The sequence below is a fragment of the Anopheles funestus genome, chromosome 3RL, assembly GCF_943734845.2.
Source record: "Anopheles funestus chromosome 3RL, idAnoFuneDA-416_04, whole genome shotgun sequence".
Classification (NCBI taxonomy): domain Eukaryota; kingdom Metazoa; phylum Arthropoda; class Insecta; order Diptera; family Culicidae; genus Anopheles; species Anopheles funestus.
The window spans coordinates 52,921,121-52,946,215 of NC_064599.1; the positions used below are offsets into that span (position 1 = coordinate 52,921,121).

At 42.2% G+C, this 25,095-nt stretch overlaps 5 protein-coding genes across 8 annotated transcripts; 4 read left to right on the forward strand and 1 right to left on the reverse strand.

Annotated features, from left to right (window-relative positions):
• The first annotated feature begins 49 nt into the window (after positions 1–49).
• On the forward strand, positions 50–2,082 carry LOC125767219 (retinoblastoma-binding protein 5 homolog). Its single transcript, XM_049433574.1, has 5 exons — positions 50–179; positions 249–676; positions 747–928; positions 1,004–1,123; positions 1,199–2,082. Exons 1-5 carry the CDS (start codon positions 161–163, stop codon positions 1,941–1,943), a joined length of 1,494 nt encoding a protein of 497 aa, XP_049289531.1. The 5' UTR covers positions 50–160; the 3' UTR covers positions 1,944–2,082.
• LOC125767201 (inositol polyphosphate 5-phosphatase OCRL) lies at positions 2,021–7,721 on the reverse strand. Its single transcript, XM_049433541.1, has 9 exons — positions 7,333–7,721; positions 6,311–6,491; positions 5,703–6,216; positions 5,470–5,629; positions 5,204–5,382; positions 3,873–4,230; positions 3,041–3,794; positions 2,713–2,946; positions 2,021–2,640 (listed from the first exon to the last, which is right to left on the reverse strand). Exons 1-9 carry the CDS (start codon positions 7,408–7,410, stop codon positions 2,468–2,470), a joined length of 2,631 nt encoding a protein of 876 aa, XP_049289498.1. The 5' UTR covers positions 7,411–7,721; the 3' UTR covers positions 2,021–2,467.
• Positions 7,722–7,932: 211 nt separating this feature from the next.
• LOC125767230 (mitochondrial genome maintenance exonuclease 1-like) lies at positions 7,933–9,221 on the forward strand. The gene is made up of 2 exons (XM_049433588.1): positions 7,933–8,793; positions 8,857–9,221. The coding sequence occupies exons 1-2, from the start codon at positions 7,940–7,942 to the stop codon at positions 9,152–9,154; spliced, it is 1,152 nt and encodes a 383-aa protein (XP_049289545.1). The 5' UTR covers positions 7,933–7,939; the 3' UTR covers positions 9,155–9,221.
• A 100-nt stretch (positions 9,222–9,321) lies between these two features.
• LOC125767210 (probable tyrosyl-DNA phosphodiesterase) lies at positions 9,322–11,722 on the forward strand. 2 transcript variants are annotated; one of them, XM_049433556.1, is made up of 5 exons: positions 9,322–9,424; positions 9,487–9,567; positions 9,637–10,693; positions 10,766–11,351; positions 11,433–11,722. In XM_049433556.1, the coding sequence occupies exons 1-5, from the start codon at positions 9,352–9,354 to the stop codon at positions 11,559–11,561; spliced, it is 1,926 nt and encodes a 641-aa protein (XP_049289513.1). In that variant the 5' UTR covers positions 9,322–9,351; the 3' UTR covers positions 11,562–11,722. The 2 variants fall into 2 exon arrangements, with proteins under 2 accessions (XP_049289513.1, XP_049289512.1); XM_049433555.1 differs by having other exon boundaries at positions 9,487–10,693.
• A 109-nt stretch (positions 11,723–11,831) lies between these two features.
• LOC125767215 (neuronal acetylcholine receptor subunit beta-3-like) lies at positions 11,832–17,279 on the forward strand. Of its 3 annotated transcripts, XM_049433565.1 has the most exons (7): positions 13,599–14,333; positions 14,440–14,637; positions 14,714–15,522; positions 15,589–15,757; positions 16,511–16,651; positions 16,720–16,886; positions 16,960–17,279. In XM_049433565.1, the coding sequence occupies exons 1-7, from the start codon at positions 14,237–14,239 to the stop codon at positions 17,074–17,076; spliced, it is 1,698 nt and encodes a 565-aa protein (XP_049289522.1). In that variant the 5' UTR covers positions 13,599–14,236; the 3' UTR covers positions 17,077–17,279. The 3 variants fall into 3 exon arrangements, 1 of the variants encoding a protein (XP_049289522.1); XR_007418751.1 differs by lacking the exons at positions 14,714–15,522; positions 15,589–15,757; positions 16,511–16,651; positions 16,720–16,886; positions 16,960–17,279 and adding exons at positions 11,832–11,940; positions 12,011–12,744; positions 12,803–13,376 and having other exon boundaries at positions 13,447–14,333; positions 14,440–14,547; XR_007418750.1 differs by lacking the exons at positions 14,714–15,522; positions 15,589–15,757; positions 16,511–16,651; positions 16,720–16,886; positions 16,960–17,279 and adding exons at positions 11,832–12,744; positions 12,803–13,376 and having other exon boundaries at positions 13,447–14,333; positions 14,440–14,547.
• The last annotated feature ends 7,816 nt before the right edge of the window (positions 17,280–25,095 follow it).

Consider the following 25,095-nt stretch of genomic DNA (forward strand, 5'->3'; position numbering starts at 1 on the left):
CGATAAACTGGCAGCACTGCTAAAGTGCGCCAAGCGTTTGTTTACATCACTTAGCGTTTGTTGATTGTTTTCCACTGTCGCAAGGGAAGCGAAAAGCCATATTCGGCGTGTTTTTTGTGATATCTCTACATAAAACGTGCCCTAGCCGCATGATAAAGCGATGAATCTAGAATTGCTTGGTAAGAGGCGAGATGTGACCTAATGGTTTATTGCTAGCGATATTGATATTGTCCCTTCCCGTTCCACAGAATCGTTCGGCCAAAACTACCCGGAAGAATTCGATGGCTCGTTGGATTGTATCTCGCTGGCGGTAACGTGCGCATTTAACAAGTATGGCACTTTGCTGGCTGTGGGCTGTAATGATGGACGCGTAGTGATATGGGACTTTCTGACGCGCGGCATCGCAAAGATCATCTCCGCCCACGTGCATCCGGTGTGCAGTTTGTGTTGGTCGCGCAATGGCCACAAGCTACTGTCCGCATCGACCGACAACAACGTTTGCATCTGGGACGTGCTGAGTGGAGACTGTGAGCAAAAGTACCGATTTCCATCGCCGATTCTGAAGGTTCAGTTCCATCCAAGGAATGATAACAAATTTTTGGTATGTCCGATGCGTTACGCAGCGATCTTGGTCGATGTCGGTGGTAAGCATGAGTGTCTACCGTTAGATAATGATGTAAGTTGCTAGTATGTGATGTGAAGAAGGTTGATCATAACGCAGTACGCATAATGTTTATTCTTCAAAGGGTGATTTGAACATTGTTGCTGCATTTGATCGTCGTGGAGAACACATATACACAGGTAATGCGAAAGGAAAAATACTTGTGCTGAACGCCAACACGCTCGAGATTGTCGCCAGTTTTAAGATCGTCTTGGGAAGCTCCAGTGTGACGGCCGTCAAGAGCATAGAATTTGCCCGTAGAGGAGAGTAAGTGCAAAAGGGTTTATTAGCGCGCAATCGATTCAATCGATAATACGGACGCTATCATTGTTTCGTTTGTAGAGCATTTTTGGTGAATACTTCCGATCGTGTCATTCGAGTGTATGATTCCAAGGAGGTGGTAACGTGCGGGAAGGACGGCGAACCGGAACCCATACAGAAGCTGCAGGACCTGGTGAACAAGTGCGTAACATTTGGTGTGCCTGGGCTTTCAGAAAATAGAACGTAACGTTTCACCGTTTCTCATTTCCCGCACAGAACAACGTGGAAAAAGTGTTGCTTTTCGGGTGATGGAGAATACATTTGTGCCGGCAGTGCTCGCCAGCACGCCCTCTACGTGTGGGAGAAATCGATCGGCAATCTGGTAAAAATCCTGCACGGAACCAAGGGTGAACTGTTGCTGGACGTCGTCTGGCATCCGGTCCGTCCGATAATTGCCAGCATCAGCTCCGGTCTGGTATCTATTTGGGCCCAGAATCAGGTGGAAAATTGGTCTGCTTTCGCGCCCGATTTTAAGGAGCTGGACGAAAACGTCGAGTACGAGGAGCGTGAATCCGAGTTTGACATTACGGACGAGGACAAGTCGGTCGATTTGGCGGCAGAATCGAAGCAAGACGAGGAGGTTGAGGTGGACGTTGTTTCCGCGGAACCAATTGCCGCTTTCTGCAGTTCCGACGAAGAGTATGAGGATGAGCACGCGCTTCAATTTCTACCGATGGCACCGGAAGTGGAAGATCCGGAAGATGGCTGGGGTTCGCAGGATAACGACACCCTTGGTGGTGGTGGTGGTGGTGGAGGATTCGGAGCTTCGGTTGGTGGGCTCGGTGGGCCAGATTCGATGAAGGAAAACGAACCGTCGATGAAGAAGCGCAAAACGAGCCAGTACGAGATAACGCTCGATAATGCACCGATCGACGATGTACATCCTTTGTTGCAGAACAAAACGAACAAAGACAAACAGTCGAACACGAGTAAAAAAGCAGCCGGACGGCCCCGGAAATGAACAGTTTTCTTTCCATTCTAAGCGGTACGATTGATTAATCTACAGTATCAAGCGAAAACAAAATGAAGTCTTATAAGAAAAAAAACACATACACACGTGTTATTAATTTGAAACATCATTCACATTTCCATTTACTTGTTTTGCACTCCTTCTTCTTCTTAATAACATACACGGAAATACTAGCAAAAAACACATCACCGTTTACAATACTCGCCGGAATTACTAAGCGTTACTATGGCGACGACGGCGGGATAATTTCGTTATTAAATAGACCTGGACAACATTTTATTTTATTTTCTCCTGGTGAAGGTTTTCGAGTGACGAGTGGTGAGATAAGAACGTTGGCTTAACAAATGGATCAATCAACAGATCGTGTGTAATCGCTACTATTGCTTTTAGTGTGTTTAGTGGGTATTATCTTCATCGCTTTGCAGACGGCTCAGCAATCAAAAACTGTCGTTGCTTAGAATGCCTCACCGAATTTTCACACATCAACAACACATGAATATGCTTGTACGCCATACCTAGTAGGTGCTCATTTCCTGGCGTGCAAAATCTCGCACATTGTTTTTAAGTAGCGTCATCATAAACCGTCTTCGCTGGTCTCGTTCATCCTCGGTATAGGCATAAATACTGTTGCTGAACTCCGGCTTTGCTGGCAATTGACTGCGAATCATTATTCGACCAAACAGTCCCGCTAACAAAAGAAAATGATAAAACACATCGTTTAGTTTATGATTTCCAAATGCCTATTGTTAATAACACTTACCGATTGCTTCGATCCGGATTGTTTTATTTACGTTCCAGAGATCCTGCAATAAAAGACAAATGTACAGAAAAAGAAGCCGGTTCACCGACTTAAGCTTCGTTCGCAACAATTCTTTGCATCGCTCGAAGTTGTCCGCCGCGACGATACACTCCCGTTCGCTGATTGTGACCACCGGTTCCGGAAGGGCTTCCAGCATCATTAAAAGTGCTTCCGCCGTCGCATGCGGTGTTCCGGCTAGAATTGTAAACGGTCGTTAAGGATAATACTTTCCCAGAAAGTTGCACTTTTAAAGCACCCAAAAAAAAATGACAACATTATAAAAGGATACGAAAATCGTCCGTTGACCAACTGTCCAACCAGTCGCGAATTTCGAGCAAATTGGCCGCATCCGACTGTCCTAGCTTGCGGTCTAAAGTAAACAGCTGCGGCGTCTGCAAACCCATCTTACGCAGATTATCCACCAGGCGCCAGATGTCGCGCGGAAAGCGAGCATTACTACCTCCAACATCATCCCCAACCAGATCGATAAGCTTTTCCTCGTGATCCAACGATATCAGCTCGTGTATGGCGTACATCGAGACGGGTTTGTTTAGCTTCATCAGCGTATCGAGCGACACGCCGAAGCAGCTTGGTTTGTACTCGCCAAAAATCGTAATAAATATGTCACGTCCATTCTCCACGTGCAGTACCAGTATGTCGAGCGGTATCTTAGTGCCTGCCTGGGCGTCCTTGAGCTTGCGCAGCATGCGCGAAGCGGCCGGTGCATCTACCAGTATGTCGATGCGAATGCTTAAGCTGTTTCCGGTCAACAGTTCCCCATTGCTGTGGCTAATGCGAATGAATTCCTCGCACACCTGGCTGTTCCGATCATCTTTGCAGGCGAACCGGAAACGTACCGGCAGGTGGCAATTGTTCGCCACAAGCAGCTCGCGCGAGTACTTTTCATTGAACCGGATCAAACCAAAGTCGAGATCCGTCTGCTCCACCGTAATCTGTGGTTGATTGTCATTTTCGTATTTGTCGACAGTTTTTAGCACCTCTTCGCTTATTTTTTTAAGCTTCGCCTGATCCTTTGCTTGAGCCTAAACATAACGTAAAGAACGTTTAACTAGGTGGTGAACATATTCAAATGTGAAAAGATATTGGGGGCTAACACTTACGTCAACCTTAAAATCCGCAAATACCGGCTTGTGGTCACTTTTTCGCAGCTGCATTACGCTCTGATACCGCAGAAGCTCTGTTCGTTGCCCTTTCCATAGGATACGGTCACACCAGGCGGGCGTGCGACTTTTCTCACTGCTGTCCCACTCATCCGTGCCGGGGTTGTATTTGTACGTTGGTGGAAATAAAATTTTGCCCTCCTTGTAGTCGCGGAAGATGCGGTTCCGACGCTTTTCCACGTACAGTTGATCGTGCTGATAAAGCTGATTGTAATCGCGATCCTTTCGATTGACATACGTCTGAGATACTTCCGGACCATCTAGACGGTAGTTTAAGTCACCGATCCAAAATATGTGACTAGCATGCGAAGCAAGGAAACAATTATTAGGTTTCTATATAAACACTAGCTTACCCGGCAAACCTAGTTTTGCCCTTAAACATGCGTTTTGTAATTAAAGCAAACATTTTGAGCGTTCAATCTTGATTCGTGTGGTATTATTAGAGTGGCGATTAGAGAATATCGTTGATCAATTGAAAATTCTTAAATTATTGCCATTCTTAATACAAATGATATTCCCAATCAAAGCAATTTTTCTTCTTTTGTGGCTCTTCTTCTTCTTTTATGCTACTTCAGAAGGCATTTCAGGCTTTCTTTGCCGATTGGGATTTAACATAATACCATGTCCTTCCGTGTAAGGCGCCGGTTCCACATGTACCACAGAGCCGCAAATCACTAAACAGCATTTTTTAATTATTCACACACTTGCTTTTTACTTATTTATCACTCACTTTATGCTTTAATGAATAAAATTGCACAAATAAATCGTCATGTATACCTACTTTGATTGATTTATTCGTTAGAACTTTCAATAGTTTTCAACATTATTCGTGTTGGAAAAGTGGCAATGCCTACTTGATAACTCCCGTAGGAAAAACAGAAAAGAACTCATAATATTGGCCAGAGGCAACCTAGCGAAACGAAAAGTAGCGGTAAACCTATTCTCATACCTAACGAACGTTTAGCGAAAATTTCATAAAAATCGGTTCAGCCGTTTAAGAGGAGTTTGCACACTAACACCGCGACACGAGAATTTTATATATATAGATAGATAATCATCTACATTAACATGAAGAACACATGCTTATCAATAATCAATAATTATTTAAAGATTAGCGCCATATTCTTGATTAAAAAAAAAACTTTCTTTTGTACAATCGTTATGTACCAACAAAATATACACAAGTTTTATCTAAGAGTTCCCGATAACCCGCATTGATTGATAAGCAAACAGGCTGTGCCCTTCAAAACACTTTCCCTTTCCATACTTACTGATGTTCGTCGATCGAACGCATTCGAAACCCGTGGTCGAACGACATGCGGCGTATTATGTCGTCATGATCGTCATTCCTTCGCTCCACTTCCTGCGTATGCGCGGCCAGGTGCGTATTAACGAAGCAGAAAAGGGCTTCGTTCAATTTAAAGCTCACTCCAACGCCACCTTTATTGCCCTGATAAAAGAAGATAATTTTTTATTTATAGCTGATTCACGCAATCCACGATGCAGTCCACGCAGCCAATGGTATATTTTCGTTTACCCATTTCAACGTTCCGGTGCCGACGGCAGACGTGAGGCAATCGGTTATCTTCGGATAGATCGTGCTTTTAACAGCCACGGTTAGCATCATGCCCACCAACCGTACCGAGGCGAGCTCGGTATATACGGCTCCTTTATGCAGACCGCTCATAACTTTATCACTGGAAGTAGAAATGGTCAAGAAAATGTACTCTCGCGTCATGTCGGCACTCGAGCGGCAACATTCTCACTTACACCCATGTTCGATCAATCTTAGTTTCATTCATAAGAATCTTTTCCGGTGTCCATTCGATCTCCTGGAAGCCGACCGCATATATATCGGGCGGACTGTCGGTCGTAGCGAGCCACTCTGGCAGCTCGATCGCTTCGGACGTTTGTCCGTTAACGTTCCAGGTAGCGGTGTACACGTGGTACGGTTCATACACGATGTACTCATGCCGTCGCCGTTCGAGCTCTTCGCGGAATTTTGCATCGCGTGTTTTCGGCGCCTGGCTACCATCTGCTACACTGCGATCGATCGCTAACAGCCCAGTCCTTTCGTCCGCCGGTTTGTAGTAATGCAACCAATCGTATGCAGCGGGCGAAAGTATCGGTACGGCTTGGTACGAAGCTTTAAGATTTTTGAGACTGGTCAAAAAATGTTCCTTTGCTACGGTAATTTCATCTGTTGCATGGTAGTAATAGGTGGTAGGTTGATTCTCCGAAAACACAGTAAACTGATAGCTGGACACCGCAGCGAAACTGGACTCTGGAAAAAAGTATGACGAAATGTAAGCTAACCGTGCAGACCGGTAAATAGGAGCGTGCGAACGTGTTCCATTCGCGCCTAGCAGCATACTTGCCTGTGTTGACGAAAAATGACTCATTTATGGGGAAAACGGCCATTATCGTTAGATCCGATATGCTTTCCGGGGGTTCGCGGGAAACGGAGAATGAAAACAAGGCTGCCGTTTCGCTCGAGCTGACCGTGACGAGTAGCCGGTTTTGGAAGTTATTGCCGACGATTTGGTACGCTGCCAGTATCTACAATCATGCGTCGTTGTTGTTTGGGCAACGGGTTAAGGAAAATAAACTAACGCTGCTTCGGGGGTAAAAGAGTGCCATATGTTTTGACAAATATGCTTATGCTAGGGGTTTTTTTTTATCTTTGCAGGGTTTCTATTGCAGACCACCAGATGCCATATGAAATACACGCAATGTTTGTATATGTTTGGGACACGGTATCGTGCGTCATCAGAATGAGAATCCATTTCGAGGATATCTTGATCGCTGCTAACTGGTATGACTGTACAAAATATTACACCCAAAGCAAGCAATCTCCAAGGTAACATGTGCGTACGGTGTACTGTTCGAGCAAGTTCATATTCGTTCAAGTGAAACGCAAGCATCAATCCTGTCTGCGGTTGCAAAGATCGCACAGTGAAAAACCGCAAATGTTTCGCTTTCATTTCGCAGTTATTCTGATTTGCTTTCCCTTCGCCAGAGCCCGTCACCTCCCACCTTAAGCATTCTTATCGTTGCCAAAAAGTAAACAAACCATCAACACGAATTGCATTCGGTTGGGTAGCGAAAAGCGAAAACGCAATCTTCGTCACGGCTTCTTGCAGCAACGAGTGTTTTTTGCTGTTGTTATTGTTAATTAGTTGAACACATTGCTTCACTCTACAAATAATAAAAGCAAGTTATACGGAACAGAGTATACGTCTGTGTGCTGTAAAAACCGATTTCGATTTCTTATCGTGTAGAATTGTAAAACACAACACAAATCAGACCAAATTCTTCTAGGGTCTTCCGACCCAAGACATCTGTATACGATAGGCGGATTATATAGATTAACACATTTTTTTCTTAAATAAAAGGATACAGCCAGCACAGATTCGCCTTCACGGAACTTTTGTGTCACCGTTCGGATAATAATCGAATCATGATTCGCACTGTTCATTTTCACATTCGCAAAATTACAAAACAGGTCCACAAAACTAAACGCTACAGCACGTAAGCCTATTTACACGTTTCTTCCCGTAACAATTCAACCACTGTTTTACGCTTTATCCCACCAAAGAACACGCCAACAAGTTTATGAGCTTGTTTCTAGCATCGCGTAAGAAGAAACACATTATTTTATAAAAAGTGCAACATTTGAGGGAAAGATATACGTGACGATAATTTTCGAGATTGATTCTAGGGCTTCGTATTTTGTTGGAGTTTTGTGTGTGTTTTTTTTATTTGCGCAACTTTGACATATGATCGATGGTCGTCCGTATTATGTTTATGAAGAACAGTTGGATTCTTCAGTATAAATCTGTCTCGGTACAATTTTCATATTTTTGCACCGCAAAATAATATATATATTTAACGAAAGTAATAATTTTCAAAAGTTGCCATTTACATTGAAATATGAATTTATTTTTAATATGAAAATATCCAAATTTAAATCTTTCATTGCATGTCATTCGTATGTCCATTCCCCGATGAGTTCCATGCTTTGGATTAGTTGTTTACAAACATGCCGTTTTCATGATCGCCGTGTTCAGTGTCGTAATTTTTATCACGAAAAGAAAATGTTGTTATTAATTTTTATCCGCAGTTTTAGTACAGCAGCAAAGAGTGCAAACGTTAAGTTATCGAAAGCGGATATTATCAAACGGTTAAACTATGAAAACAAGGCGTTGTTCGGGGCAGTAGTAAAGCCGGCTAAAAAGAAAAGCAAAACCACGCAAGCAGATAAAGAAGCTAAAACAAATCTACAGACAGTTGAAACCGAGTACTCTTCCGAGATATACTGGCAAACTAAAAATGTGTCACGGGAAACCCCCAGCACCAATGCGTCGGTTGAAAGTGTTGGCATATCATCAGGTCTGATTATTCCATTCACAGAAACAGAACTAAAGCACATTACAAAGTTCCCGATCGGTCCAAGTGCTAAAGGAATCATTGAAAAGCAATGGACACTGCATGAGCAATGTGAAAGTGAAGAGTACAGATCGCCCTCGGTTAATCGGGTGCTATCGGCCACCATGCCGGAGGCATCAAGACAGGCGCTGCTTCGTTGGAAGGCAGCTAAAATTGCTGAACTGGGTGAAGCAGGATTTCAACAGCTACAAACGGAAATATTTGCCCGTGGCAGTACATTACATGCTACGCTAGAGACATGGTTAACCGGTTGCGATCCATCCGAGCAAATGATTGAAAAGACTGGCGTACTATGGAAAAGTATTCGTGGAGCGCTTGAGGAAGTCGAACGTCCAGCGAAGATGATTGAACAGAAGCTGTATCATCCATACCTACATTACAACGGCATAGTGGACTGCATTACCTCCATAAAGTAAGTGCTGCGTGATGGTTTATTTTGCTTTGCTCTTTACCAACTGTTAATTCTTTTCCAAAGGGGCCAATACCATGTCATCGAATGGAAAACGTCGGACAATCCGAAAGCAAGCGTAGCAGCCACCTACGATGCACCGATACAGTTGTGCGCGTATATGGGTGCGCTGCAAGCCAATAAAAACCTGTGTGACTCGCAAATAAAACGTGGTGCGATATTTGTAGCATACACCAGCGGAAAACCGGCCAATGTTCACCTGCTTGATGGTGGTGAAATGCGTCGCTATTGGCAGCTATGGTTACATCGTTTGCAAGAGTATTGGACGCGTTACAGGGATGGTACTTTACCAGAACCTATTTAGCAAATGCATAGGGCACTAGTTTGAGAAATCAATAAAACTGCCCGAACTAAAGTGTAGTTTCAAAGAACAGGTCGTTATTTACTACCGGCGATCAGCAAATCAGCTGATTTTCAAAAAAGGCGCCACAATCTGACATTTCCATTGACACAAGCGTATTTGGCAACACTGCCGTACGAGAAGACTCGCAAACCGTTTTGATGCTTTTGTTTGCTTGTGTGTACATATTGTTAATTGTTATGGAAAATAGTAAAAGAAAAATGATTTCCAATGGTAAAACGAGTGCACTAATCTTTTACACTTTTAAAAGCGTTTATACTTACTCTTCCCGGCAGCACCGACGAAAGAATGTCAGTTTGGAGGTGAATGTTATCGTGTAAATCCGGTCCATTTCCGTGAATATTCTCATCCACACAGTGAGTTATACCTACTACCGGTCGATTGTGTATCACGCTGCCTGATCCATTTCATATTAACTTTTGCAGTCGAAAAATTGCTTGCCAAGGCTGCATCGTTCTCAATGGTCGAAATACCCGACGATATAAAAGTACACAAGAGCGTGTTTGCGGAGCAGCTGAAAATTGTATCCAGCCTGTTTCCTCACCTATCGTGCGATTCGATAAATCCGGAAAAGAAATCGAAAGTTGAACCGAACTCTGCACAACCACATCCTACAACATCCTCGTTTCCGGTCAGCAGTGTTTCGAAGACGGACCCGAAACCTCTTAATTCGGGAAAAGATAACAAGAATACGATTGAATCATTGTTTGCAGAGCGTAGAGCAAAAATGCAGGCCGCACAAAGGGATAAGCCGGCCGAAACAGTAGCTCCGGTAAAAAAAGAGGGATCATCTTCCAGCGCTACTACCGATACGGGAATATCATTGAAACAGGCTATACCACGCGATATAAATTCTTACTTTCCTGTTGTAGCTCCACGGGGTCGCATGGCACAAAAGCTTGCGATGGCTGCGCCGTATAATTTCTTCCTTACCACCATTACTGATTCCAAGCCCACACACACGGAACCACTTTCCATAACCTTCCAGGAGCTACTAGATTCGAGCCTAGGCGAGCTAGAATGTTCGGTGCAAATGAACTTCATGGTAGATATTGGCTGGTTACTGGCGCATTACTTTTTCGCTGGTTACGAAAATGTTCCGCTACTTGTATTGTACGGTGATGAAACGCCCGAGTTGAGAATGGTTTCGCAGAAGAAGCCTAATGTCACAGCATTGAAAGTAGAAATTAAGACACCGTTCGGTGTGCACCACACAAAAATGGGCCTTTACGGATATCGTGATGGCTCGATGCGTGTCGTCATTTCGACGGCCAATCTGTACGAAGACGATTGGCACAATCGTACACAGGGACTTTGGATTAGCCCAAGATTACCAGCCGTACCGGAGGGATCGGACACAACGTATGGCGAAAGCAGAACCGATTTCCGCGCCAGTCTGCTGAGTTATCTAGACGCGTACAAACTGCCCCAGCTGCAGCCGTGGATGGCACGAATAAGAAAAACGGACTTTTCAGATGTAAAGTATGTTCAATTTTCTATTCGTATATGGTATACATGTTTGATGTATCTAATATGTTACCTTCATACTTTCAGAGTATTTCTCATTGCTTCAGTTCCTGGTGGTCACACGAATACACCGAAGGGTCCCCTATGGGGACATCCTCGCTTAGGCCATGTGTTATCACAGCATGCCGCCCCAATAGATGATGCTTGTCCATTGGTTGCCCAAAGCTCAAGCATTGGCAGCCTGGGCCCCTCACCCGAATCGTGGGTATTGGGAGAAATTATGGCAAGCTTCCGGAAGGATAGTGCTCCTGTAGGCATTAGACGGTTGCCTGGCTTTCGGATGATTTATCCCAGCTACTCAAACGTGCGACAAAGTCACGACGGTTTGCTCGGCGGCGGTTGCCTACCGTACGTAAGAAACACTCATGTGAAGCAAGAGTGGCTTAAAGGGTATCTGCACCAATGGTGCAGTCGGACGCGGCATCGGAACAAAGCAATGCCGCACATTAAAACGTACTGCCGTTGGTCACATCGAGGACTGTACTGGTTTTTGCTAACCTCAGCCAATCTCTCCAAATCAGCCTGGGGTGTTTACAATAAGACGGGTCGGTTCGAAAAGCCATTGCGGATAAATAGCTACGAAGTGGGTGTACTGTTCCTGCCAAAGATGTTGGTAAGTTGTGCCAGTAGTAATTTAATGCATTAAAAAAAACACTGTACTGATAGATTCTTGGTATGGAATGCACACTTTCAGTTGGACGAAAACTTTTTCCCGATGGAATCCAACAAAAAACATCCACCATTTCCGATGCCCTATGATATCCCAATCATTCCATACGCCCCTGAGGATACTCCGTTCTTCATGGATTATTTGCAACAATAGTGGTTGTATTTCGGTTATTATTCGTGGCTACAATATTTAATGTTTAAAAATCGTTCTTGTAAGGTTTGCAGAAGATGATATTTCAACAAATAATGGCATTTGTCAAACATTATCATACAACTTATTTAATACAATTTCTACAATACCTCCATGGCGTAAAACGTGTATATATTAAAAAGAAAGCTAAAATGCACAACTACAACCATTGATTAATGCATCTGAATTGACGTTATATACCTATTTGAAGATTTCTTATCAAGTGCACCTTTTATTATAAAAATTGATAACATCGGCTTGAGATTATCAGTTCTCAACAGTTTGCAGGGAGTGTCTGTTGTGAGTCAATTCGTACCGTTTTTGTGCAATATTGGGCCTTTATGTGCGTTGCAATTGTGGTGCAGATTCTATCTTTAAACTAAAACTAAACACCTACAAACCTTTATATATAGATGGAAGGAACACAAGATAACGAACTATCGCTTGGGGTCGCTACATTAGTGGACGCATTGAACGAAGAAATAAGCGCTAATGGTTCTGATATAAATGAGAACAAAGAGTCTTGCTCCGTCGTAGCGCCACGGGGTCAGATGGCTGCAAAACTGGAGGCATCTGCCCCGTATAATTTTTTCCTTACCACCATCACCGATTCTGCAGCTACGCATACGGATCCACTCTCCGTCACCTTCCAAGAACTGCTTGATCCGAGTTTGGGCGCGCTGGAATGTTCGCTGCAGATCTGCTTCCTGATTGACATTTACTGGCTTTTGCAGCAATACGCTTCAGCAGGCTACAAAGATACTCCCTTGCTAATATTGTACGGTCGTGAAACGCCCGAGCTGGAAACAATTTCGCAGAAGAACCCAAATGTTACAGCATCGGAAATAGAGATTAAGACACCGTGCGGTGTGCATCACACAAAAATGGGTCTGTACGGATATCGGGATGGTTCGATGCGTGTCGTCATTTCGACGGCGAATCTGTACGAGGCAGAATGGCACAATCGTACACAGGGGCTTTGGATTAGCCCAAGATTACCAGCCGTACCGGAGGGATCGGACACAACGTATGGCGAAAGCAGGACCGATTTCCGCGCCAGTCTGCTGAGTTATCTAGACGCGTATAAACTGTCCCTGCTGGATCCATGGATGGCACGAATTAGGAAGTCGGATTTTTCCGACGTAAAGTAAGTTCCGTTTACTTTCTTTTTTTGATTATGATGACGTTGACGATTATCGTTGCAGGGTGTTCCTAGTTGCATCAGTTCCATGTGATAAAAATCGCATTCCTGAGGGTCCATTATGGGGTTATCCACGAATGGGCTACCTGTTATCTCAGTATGCCACCGAGATAGATCATTCTTTCCCGCTAATTGCCCAATGTTCAGTGTTTGGTAATTTCGGAGGTACGCCAAAATCATGGATTCAACGAGAAATTATGGTTCACTTTGGAATGGACAATACACGCAGGAGTGTACGTATGTTGCCGGGATTTCGTTTCATTTTTCCCACCTACGCATACGTATGTGAAAGCCACAATGGTTTGGAGGGAGGTTATTGCTTGCCTTACCCACGTGAACGGCACGAAAGGCAGAAATGGTTGGACAACTATTTGTACCAGTGGATAAGCGAAACGCGGAATCGGAATAAGGCGGTCCCGCACATCAAAACCTACTGCCGATGGTCACCAAAGGGTTTGCAATGGTTTCTGCTTACATCGGCCAACCTATCCAAATCGGCATGGGGAACGAACCGATTTGGCGAATGTTTGTTTATAAACAACTACGAGGCTGGTGTGCTGTTCCTTCCGAAGATTTTGGTAAGAGAAAGGGACACAATAAACTCAGGGGACAATAATTAATAGAATTTTTAAATACAAAACGTTTTAGCTGAACGAAGACTTCTTGCCGATGGATTCAAATGGCAAGCATACCCAATTTCCAATGCCGTACGATATTCCAATCGTTCCATATGCTCCCAAGGACACACCATTCTTCATTGATTATCTGCACCCAGAAGAAACAGAATAATTTGTTCGCTACTGTGCTGGCGAAAATTGGAGAATATAGGCATAAAAGATACGTAGGGCTTTTTTTTTCTTCCCCTACAGATAGAATCCTTAATAAATGAACAACCCTAGCGATCCTTGAATTAAGCGACACTTAACATCGGCTGGTTGGTGTAAGAGCCAGTCCTACACGACTGGACCGTGATCAAATACCATCCAGACCGTACAACCGGACTGACTGAATATACTGCTACGGATAAATAAACTCAAGCAAAGCCAGAAACGATAGGCCATGACCTCTTGTAGGGTTGTAGGGGTACAGAAGAAGAAAAATATACACAATCTTTAAACCCTAAGTGGGTGATGTTATAGTACAGATGCACATTTCTCATCGTTTTGATCTTGCTTTTTTTTGTCCTTCTTTAACCTACCCTTCTCAACGGACCGGGAGGTCGAATGCGCTCGGTTCGTTCTTATCACAAATCATAAGCCACAAATGTGAACCAAGGCGTGGGTTTTAAAGCTGCAAGCCGTTCAGTTAGCAAAAACCCACTGACCAACACTGGTGGCGTTAGAGGAATATTTTCCGCAACAAGTTGCATTTGCATAGTTACTTTAGCTTGCTATCCTTCCGATAGTTACAATAGTTATCGTGTTATGATTTGCTAAGTATGAGTCGCACAAGCTCTACCGTATTGGGAGTGGTCCTGATGATGGCCATTGCTATCGAATGCCACGCCGACACGCGGTACAATGTTAGCTTTGACGGTGAGTAGTGCTGTTAGCGGAACACATCCGCCGTGTGGTGTAAATTCGTCTCTGTTAATCTTTTCGTAATTCGTGACCATTCTCACCGCTGACCCTAACTGTATAGACTTGCATAAATGCAAGCAGCACAATGCTATCAATGGGTACAACTATCGAGCGTTCTTCAAATTGCATGAACTGGAGCATCACAATCTAACTGAGGCCGATCTGATGGTCGACCTGTTAGTGTACGTGTTGGCCGCTCGTGATGGCCATATCTTGTTGTCGGAACAGAATAAAACTTTGGTGACTGCAGTGGAAATAGGTAAGCATCACCAGAACTGTCCTATTATATGGTGAGGCAGTTAAAATATGTCTTCCCCGAATTTGCTCTCTTCTAGTGCTCGGTGGAGGTGGAAATACGTTTTCACAGATACGTTACGGTCAGAAGGGATCACAATTGAGAACGAAAGCGAGCCCCGGACTGCTGTCACCGATTGACCCACTTCCGGTGCGGGTACGTATCTATACATCAGGCCAGATCAAGGTATACGCTGGCAATCTTACGGATGAACCGTTCATGGAAACGCGGATGCCGAATAAGAATTTCACCGAGTTGCGATACGTCAGCTTTACTACGTGGGGTACAGCATTGGCCAAATGGTTCTATGATTGCCCACTGCCATCAAACGCTACCAACGGCACGGTGCAGATCGACGGTAACGAACTTGAGCAAGAGTACGATGGTAAGCAACGTTTGCTGGATTATTTGATGGGTGCTCCACGGTGGATTGACCCACCGGTCAACTTTACCGGTGTCGAAATTCAGCACATGTACGTGAAAGGTTTTGCTTACGATCAGAAAACTAACATGATCGAGCTATCGGGATCGATGGGCCTGTCCTGGTTGGATCATCGCTACAGCTGGAATGCTTCCGACTTCGACAACAAAATTTTTGTCGGTGACGTCTGCCATATGGTCTGGATACCAGCGTTCGAAGAGTTAAGCATGTTTAAGGGCTCATCCTTTATGTGCTTCCTCACAGATGACGGTTTTGTAGGAGTCGAAATCATAAAGTTTTCGTGGGTCAATTTCTGCACTCTTTCGGACAGCTACCGATGGCCGTACGATATCAACACTTGCAAGCTACAACTCTTCACGGCCAGCCACGAACGGAATGTACCGATTCGTTTAACAATGGGAAAAATTGTAAGTGTACCGATAATGTTCCCATGTCAGCTTGTAGCTAATCCTTATCATCCTCACATAACATAGCGATTTGACCCATATTTTGAACAATCGGAATGGTCCCTAAAGTCCTTTGGTAAGCATGAGATGGAACGTAGCACTACGCCATATGGACAGCAACCAATGCTCGAGCTTCACATTGAGATGACTCGGAAAAGTGATATTCATGCCGTTTCGATCTATCCATCATACTTCGGTAAGGAAGAGCAATAGTGTCTAGATGTTTCATAATTCTCATTCGATTCCAGTTATTTTCACATAAGTTCATTTTAACAACTTGATCATTAAAACTGACACTTAAATGTATTAATAACATTAAATTAGTAAATGCATTCTTATTTCCAGCGATTGATAGATGACGAATTTGTTCGGAAATAACATTTCTTGTATTTGAAGACTTCCTAGTTATTGAATTAGGTATATTGATCATCTAAAACTTTTTGAAGAATCGTCGGGTAGACATGACTGGGGAGAGGAAGTACTTCTCTAATTTGAATTTCTTCTGTGGGGTTTGCTCAACCTTATATGGTGAGGGATTTTTTTCATTAAATTGAAGAGAAGATATATGTTTGAACAAAAAACTTGACATTTTATTGCATATTACCTAAGCTTGAGGATTCAGAAACATATTTAAAAAGGTCAAATCAATATAACGAACAAATCACGCAGTTAATACATAGGAGGAGTTACTGGCCTGATGAGTCATCTACATGCTAAAACGCATATGTTTAAAGTTCGAACGTTCGAACTTTGAATTTCTCAGAGATTTGTAAACCGATTATTTTGAAAATGATATTTGCATTAAAAAGCATTCGGTAAAATGGAGTAGTTTTATTCGATCCTGTTAGTGGGCATCAAATAACATATTCCCAAATATATTTTAGGTTGTTCCAGATGTTAAACCAAATAATAGTGAAAACGATCTTCATATTTATTTTTTATATTGCAGTGGCCAACTTGCTGATATCTATTTCCTTTCTTGTCGATGGACGATCACGTCTACTGCTGAACTCGCTTGGTTTACTTGTGCTGCTTAATGCGTTTTTGAGTTTTTCCGCCATCGTGCCACGCGCTGGGGTGCCGAAAATATGTACAATATAACGATGGATTTAGCAAGAAAATAAATTTACTAACCATATTCATTTTTCCTATTAACAGACATCTTTTTACAGTGGTCGCTTGTGTTCTACACAATTTCGTCCATTCTGTTCGTCATCGAGCTGTGGTTGAAGAAAACGCGTGCAACCATACCGCCCGGTTCCTGGATTGGGCGGATTATAAGCTTCCCGGCTCTACGTTATGCACTTGCTATGGATCAAAGGAGTGTAAGTGCTATTCAGCATGGCAGAACTATGTTTTATCAACTATATAATATTGTCTTCGTTCCCAAACATGTAGAACTATAGCACATTGGAGCACAAAAATGTCCGATGGGACGAATTGACGTGCATTCTGAACCGACTCATGATGGTTGTTGTGGTGATCGTGCTTGTAATTGGTTTCACCAAACCGTGATGTTCAACCGCATGCCATTTTTAATGCAATCTACGGAAAGTATAGATAGATAGCATTAAAATCACATAGACTTTAGTCATCACAGTGCACGAGGACATTCTTCGTTATTGGGCAAACAATTGCTCATCGTTGATAATAGATGCACGGGATACTTTGTAGAATGTTGCAGCATTTGGTTAAGTAATAAAGACGATCAAACTTCAGTTATTCGTCCGTTGTATGTTTTTTATAAGAACCTAAGATCTAGTTAGATGAGTGTAAGAGATACTACATAAGAGCTATTGATCAGTTCTGCATATCGGAGACATCAGTTCAGGCAACAAATCAGAGCTTTGACACCATGTTTGAAACGGATTTTGCCATAAGCTACCAGATGACATCTCAGCACAACGGTACAAGGGTTATAACCGACTAGATATATACTGTGGCGGATAAAGCTCGAGCGGATAAATTTTGGTGCCCCTCAGTAATAATTGTGTAGCCCACTGAGTTACCGATTTGAGATTATTGGAAGTGTTGTGGGAGGGAGGTTGTTGAGACAATTTCCTAAGTCAGCTTAGTATGCACTATACTTCTATATTAACCTGCACGGTCCCTGGTACTCGCCCACTCATCCCATGGGCCCAAGCAGATTCCTCAGCATCAATGCTGAAAGGAAAAGCTCATATTTAAAAGTCTCAACAATCACTACTACTCCTCTATCAATTCATTCTCATAATCATACGAATTATTGGTAGAGAACCAATGCACCAACCACCATAAAATTTAAATTGACTCAGATAAGTGAGGATTACGGCAATGAATAATATCAAAGTACTGGTCAATACTGGTCAATATCATATGCGAGATATCTTATATGAAATTATGCTTTCGTATCTAAGGTAGGATGGTGGTCGAGATGTAATGTTTATAATTGTTCATACTTGCATTTCACTGTACTAAAAGGGTTATGAATTTTAGGACCTCGGTAATTGCCGAGAGTCAGCTTATGTGACTCTCCATCATTGAAAGGTATTGCGATGTGTTAACGACCAAACCCAGGCCAGGCCACGCGAAGGAGAAGCCTTCCGAGTCCCTAGTTTAACCGTAAAACAGGATAGTTGAGTTTCTGACCGAAAAGGGGTTACTGTCGCCAATTGTTCATTGAACTTCCCGCTAGTGTTCTCAGTGCGTCGGAACCTATGCTGCGAAAGTGGAACAATCCGGTTTAAGCAACTTTTCGGATGGGTCAGAAGACTCGGGTGAGATTCAATCGCAAAGCCTAAGGAGAGATCAAGAAAATTCAACAGAAAGTCGAGACGTTCTCCATTCAAGTTCTGAATTAAATCTAATTTTATTAACAAATTTCTTTGCCTTATATACTAACAATGTTTGAAAGTGTTTGTGTATTCTTTATGCGTATACGCCTACGCATTGTGGTGGTATTAGTAAGTTAGACCGCGTTGGTCTTTTCTATTTCCTTCTATGTTCATCCTAAATAAACACATGGCTAGGATCTATGTTTCTGGAAAACTGAATTAAAGCGATTGTTTGATGCAAGTGCATTTCACGCCTAACGTTGATTATTGAACCACGGTGCGTGTACGACCCTTTTGACACGTGTTCACTTTCGTTGGTGCCTTATCCTAAACATTTCAGTTTTATTGCACCCAACATTGAAAGCAGCTCATTGTGCTGCACATGCATTCCTTACCCGCGCTGTTGAACGCACTTGAGACGCTTGTTTAAGTTTCCCATAGACCTCCTTCGCATGACCTACGCGATGCATGATTTATTCTTATCGATGGTATCGTGAAACCGACCTTTCCAAAATTCTCTGTTTATTTCGGTCTAGCTCAGCGATCCCATGCGATAAGTTACAATTTTTAAACAAATATTCAAATCTAACGTTGCGACCGCAACATTCTCCTCCTCGTAATTGATGCCTATTAATTACGCCTAATTTTAGGTTTGAATTTGGGTTTGTTTAATTTGTTTTCCGTTTCTTTTTCAATATTATAATCTGGGTACAGACGCTCGTTGTTTTGCATGCAACTTAACTCTATGTTGTTAGTTAGATTTTCTTCCTCTGCTTTGACGCTTTCTTCAGGTGCCGTTTCGTCCTTCATTGCCGGCTTTCTCCAATTACTGCGGTGAGATAGAAGATTGGTGAGAGAATCCCAGAATGAAGCTAACAGCTGCCACCCGAGACCATAGATGTCGTATAGTATCTTCCCGTGTATCACCGTATCGATAACAAATTTTACTATTCTGCCCATGAGGTAGATTCCGATTGCAGTTGACGTCACGTTGCCCAACCAGGTTGACCATATGATTAATTTGGACCAATATCTGTTGAAGGCGTTGTCGATTATACTTTCCGTAACTAACGCGTCAAATGAATATCCTTGCAGTTTAGGATGTTGCCCAGATATAATCTTGTGCATTACTGATGATGCGACCTTCCTGTCGCCCTGCTCGTACACCATATTTTTCATCTTCTCCAAACTATCAGCATCGTACACTCCGCTTTTCATTAGGCTAGGTAACGGTGTGTATGACCAACTTGTAAGTACGTCCGTAGTTAGCTGTTTTGGAGCTGTCGTCTCTCTCAATCGTTGATCGGTTGTGTACCATCGTCCACCGATCATAAATTTCGCTGGTAGTAAAGGAGTACAATCAATTTCGGTACCTCTCAATTGTAGAATTCTTGTCACTGGCGCCATGAACATCGAACGATTGTTATATTTTACTGGAATCTCTTGATAACAATCCGTCTTGCTTTCGTATGTCACAAATACTGGCTTGCATTCGAGGATATAAAGGACTTCCGCGGCTACTATTGCTGTGTAGCCCGAACTCTTCACTATGTTCGAGACAAATTCGCTTGGACTTACTCTTGCCAATGTAAGCTTTGTTTCCAGTAGTGCTTTGTCTATCTTGCACATTTCTGTCATTACATTCATGTAGACTTCATTCAACTTTTGGCCAAGATAATTTTCTACAAGTGTTATTTTGGAGTTGAAATATGTGAACAGATCTAGGTTTCTGCCGATGTTAGCCTTTCGAGTAAATGGTGATCTATATCCATTTGCCTCTAGCACGAAGATTCTTGGATGATCTGTCAAGTATCCGTCAAATCCACATATCTGCGTTTTATCGCGTGCTCTAATTGAAAACATATTAGTTTCCGAAAGCAAAGTGTACACTGCATTCGATCTGATTCCCAGCTGATCGTTGTCAACGGTTTTGTTGACATTTCCTTCGTAGATGGTCTCAAATTCTGTTTCTACGCACAGTTGCTTCATATCCACCTCCCAGGTCATGTAACCGAACTCCACGTCGAGACACCATCCAGTCGTGTATGTGCAGATAATACCATTTCTTAGATTAATTTGGTTATTTTCAATATCTGCTATTGCAGTATAATCATGCATACTTATTTCGTATTCGTAATAAACTAACGCGTCTTCCCAAGTGTAGCTTGATGTGGTATATACTCCTCCTTTGCAGGAGGTTCCTTTAAGACTTCCTACAACTAACAATTCTCCTCTTGTAGTACTATTCTTTTTTAATTCCATGACCTTGTGGTTATCCGATAATCTGATGATTCCGGTCGATTGAGCCTTTTGGCATTCATCAAGCTTAAATTCCCTGACAATGTACGCGTATCCTTGTTCATAATCGGAGGTATGTGAAAATGCTCCGCAGTATCGTATGGATCGTTTTATGATAACCTTACATTGATATACATGGACACTTGTTTTAGGACTTCTTTGCAATACTTGAATCCTTGTTTCAGTGGTCGTTAAATTTCTTGGTTGTGGGACACACGATGCTACGTCCATCAAAGAGTAGCTAGTAATATTTATATCGTTATTTGCACAATCATATGCAATTAATCCCCTCATTTCAGATCCAAGTATTGTGGCGGTAAAAAACATTAGAATTAGCATTGCAATGGTTTGTAAGTGAAAACTCATCGCCTTTTGTCTTTTTGGCTGAACCTTTTCAGTAGTTGTATCCAATGATCTTTTTATTTGTTTTTGGTGCAGTAAATGTTCTTTTGGCTCAACGTTTATAGCTGCTATTTTTACTGCAGGACGTTTCAAAATCGAATTTTTTGTTTTTACTACTACTGATCGAACTTGCCCATCTGGAGCTGTATTAGTTTGAATGATTTTCCCTTTCAACCATTTACCCGGAGATGTATTGTCGTCTGTCAATACTACGATATCTCCTACCTTTAAAGGTTCTGTTTTGCTAGTCCATTTATTTCTTTTTATTAGAGTTGGCAAATACTCTTTCTTCCATCGATCCCAAAATGTCTTTGAATGGTGCTGAATTCGCACATAATCTTTTCTATTCAATTGACTTGTTACGATTGGGTTCGGGGGTATGCTTTCTGCTGACCTACCAATTATAAAGTGAAATGGCGTTAATACTTCGTCTTCATCTGTAGACAAAGGTATATCCGTGAGAGGTCTTGAATTAAGCATGTATTCTATTTGAATCAGCGTAGCTCTCAATACTTCAGCAGAAGGCTTTCTATGCTTCCATTCTTCAGCCATAAATCTTAACGCTCTCTTTATTACTTGTATTAGTTTTTCCCACACTCCTCCAAAATGTGGTGCTGAGGGAGGGTTAAAATGCCAATCAATTTGGTATTTTGTAGCAGCTTCTTTTTTGGATAGTTTTCGCAGATATCCCTTTTCGACATACTCTTTAAATGTATTTCTTATCCACTCTTGCAGAGAAGGATCTTTCTTTAACTGTTTTTCTTGTGATTCTAGGCGACGAAGAGCGTGGTTATAGCTGTCTGGAAAACATATGTTTTCTGTTTTCCATAGGAGTCCTACTTCATATCTCCCATTCTTTTCTTTGAGCGTTTTTTCGATTATTTCCTTCGATCGCTCTTCTTCTTGGGATAAAATTGTCTTTGATGCTTTAACACCAAAGTTCTCAGTGGAAAAATATTCTTTTATCATATCGTTCATTAACTCTTCGTTTTTGTGGATCATGATATGATTCAATTCATCATAATTTTTCATTAAATCCACTCCAAAAATAATCCAACCTAATTTTGTTTTAATTGCCACGGGTTCATCTGGTTTACCCATTACTTTTTTCTGAGGCATTAACAGCTGATTATTGTTCAGGCCGATAAGAACAGTCGGTCTAGCATCTTTATATGGTTGGGTTGGTACGTGTTTAAATGAGGATATTTCATTGATATTTCTTTTACATCAATGGTTTGTTCTGGCAACTTTAGATTTTTTACTGTTCTAACCTCTTTTAGACAATGTTTTTTGGTGTCAGTTCCTTGTATAAGGCAACTTACACGACGGCTATCGTTTTCCTGTACCGATAGATTTTGAGTCCACCTCATCGTAAGTGGATCATTTTCGCCAACCAAGTTCAATTTATTAGCTATTTCTTCCTCAATTAGTGTGAGCGAAGATCCTGTATCCAGAAATGCAAACGTTTTTTCCACTTTTGTACCATTGATCAATTTTACCGGTACAATTTGGTAATATATCTTGCGGTTAGCTTGGTGATAGTTAACCGTTTCCATTGTTTCATTGCGGTGTAACAAAGGATGATGTTTCCTCGTACAATTTTGTATTCCGCATGGCTTACTTTGACAATCTTGTGCCTTATGTCCGCTGCCTTTTAAACAATTGCAGCATAGACGATTTTGAAATGCTATGTTATGCCTTTCTTGAACACTTTTCCTTTTAAATTGTTCGCATTGCGGCAATATGTGCGATCCAGTACACATAGGGCATTTCGGTGACCATAATGGTCTTCTAATAAGCGGACGCCGATTATTTGGGCCTTGTTGGGGATTTCTTTTTTGTTCCCTATTTTTTACAAAACCTCGATGCCTTTCTGGCTGTTCTGGATTATTTCTGAGTATGCTTGGTGATGGCTTTGCATCATGCATATTGATCGACTGTCGATCATTTCTTTTTGGAAGCAGTCTTATTGTCGCTGCTATTGGCAGAAGCCAACTGGATAGATGCATCAGAGTTACAATTTCATCTTGTTCGATTGTCTTTTTATGCTCTATCCATTTAGTTTGAAGGTGAGTAGGCAATTTCAGTGTCAAATCATCTATCAATCGATGATCATACAAGTATGCTGTTTTTCTCATGACCTGAATGTTTGTCACGAGGTTTTCCAATGCGTCGCTCAGTTCAGGAACCTTAGTTTTATCCATACGAATTTTCGTAATGTCTCTTAAAAGGTCTTGATATACTTGTTCCGGGCGACCGTACAGTTCTTCTAATCTTTTCATTATAGAACTCACATTTTGCGGATCTAAGAATAGCGGTCTAACGCTTCTTTCTGCCTCACCCTTCAAATGCTTCTGCAGCCGGTTCATGTTCTCCAGCTGACTAAACTGGGCCTCTTTCGTTGTTTCATCGAAAGCCTTTTTGAATTTGGGCCAGTCTTTAGCCTTTCCATCAAAGTATGGAAGATTCATTAGCGTCGTTCGCTTTATGTAGGTGCTTTCACCTATGCTGTTAATCTTTAGTGCTTCGACTAAAGCTTTGATCGCCGTATCTTGGCTTCGATCATCGGGAAGTGGAACCCCTTGTGAACGGTCCACCTTGCACTTGATGCAGATGAATTCATCCCCTTTTGCTGGCATCTTGTCCAGTTTTACGCATGATAAGTGGAACCATCTATCACACTCATCACATTCTATCATAGTTTCTTCTGCGTCATCCGCCCGGTGGCAGAGTCTGCAATTACCGTTCTCATTGATCGTAAAGTATTTTTTCCCTTTTGCATCCATTGTGCTGGGATTTTTCTTGGACATTCTGACTGGGTCTTACTTCCCTTGCGGAATAGGTTTTTCCTACAGAACAATTATTTGTGTGCCCTACGCCCAGTTAACACAGGTTAGCCTTCCTGACGGAAAACTTAAGGTGTGTTTACCTATAGAAGGTTCTTTTTATCCTCCTATCCCCTAGAACTGACACCTTTTCTTCAACAGTTGGTGTGTTCTTTATTATTGAGAATTATCTCTGTCCTTGAACTATTACCTTTTCTTCAAAGTAGGTTTTTTCTTTAATAGCGATCAAAGTAATGTGGATGCGTTTATACGCTGAAGCCACAATGTGTGTACGTAATTTGCTCTCTATAGCCCTAACTTGTAGTTTTATTCCTCTCTGGAGCCACCAATGTTAACGACCAAACCCAGGCCAGGCCACGCGAAGGAGAAGCCTTCCGAGTCCCTAGTTTAACCGTAAAACAGGATAGTTGAGTTTCTGACCGAAAAGGGGTTACTGTCGCCAATTGTTCATTGAACTTCCCGCTAGTGTTCTCAGTGCGTCGGAACCTATGCTGCGAAAGTGGAACAATCCGGTTTAAGCAACTTTTCGGATGGGTCAGAAGACTCGGGTGAGATTCAATCGCAAAGCCTAAGGAGAGATCAAGAAAATTCAACAGAAAGTCGAGACGTTCTCCATTCAAGTTCTGAATTAAATCTAATTTTATTAACAAATTTCTTTGCCTTATATACTAACAATGTTTGAAAGTGTTTGTGTATTCTTTATGCGTATACGCCTACGCATTGTGGTGGTATTAGTAAGTTAGACCGCGTTGGTCTTTTCTATTTCCTTCTATGTTCATCCTAAATAAACACATGGCTAGGATCTATGTTTCTGGAAAACTGAATTAAAGCGATTGTTTGATGCAAGTGCATTTCACGCCTAACGTTGATTATTGAACCACGGTGCGTGTACGACCCTTTTGACACGTGTTCACTTTCGTTGGTGCCTTATCCTAAACATTTCAGTTTTATTGCACCCAACATTGAAAGCAGCTCATTGTGCTGCACATGCATTCCTTACCCGCGCTGTTGAACGCACTTGAGACGCTTGTTTAAGTTTCCCATAGACCTCCTTCGCATGACCTACGCGATGCATGATTTATTCTTATCGATGGTATCGTGAAACCGACCTTTCCAAAATTCTCTGTTTATTTCGGTCTAGCTCAGCGATCCCATGCGATAAGTTACAATTTTTA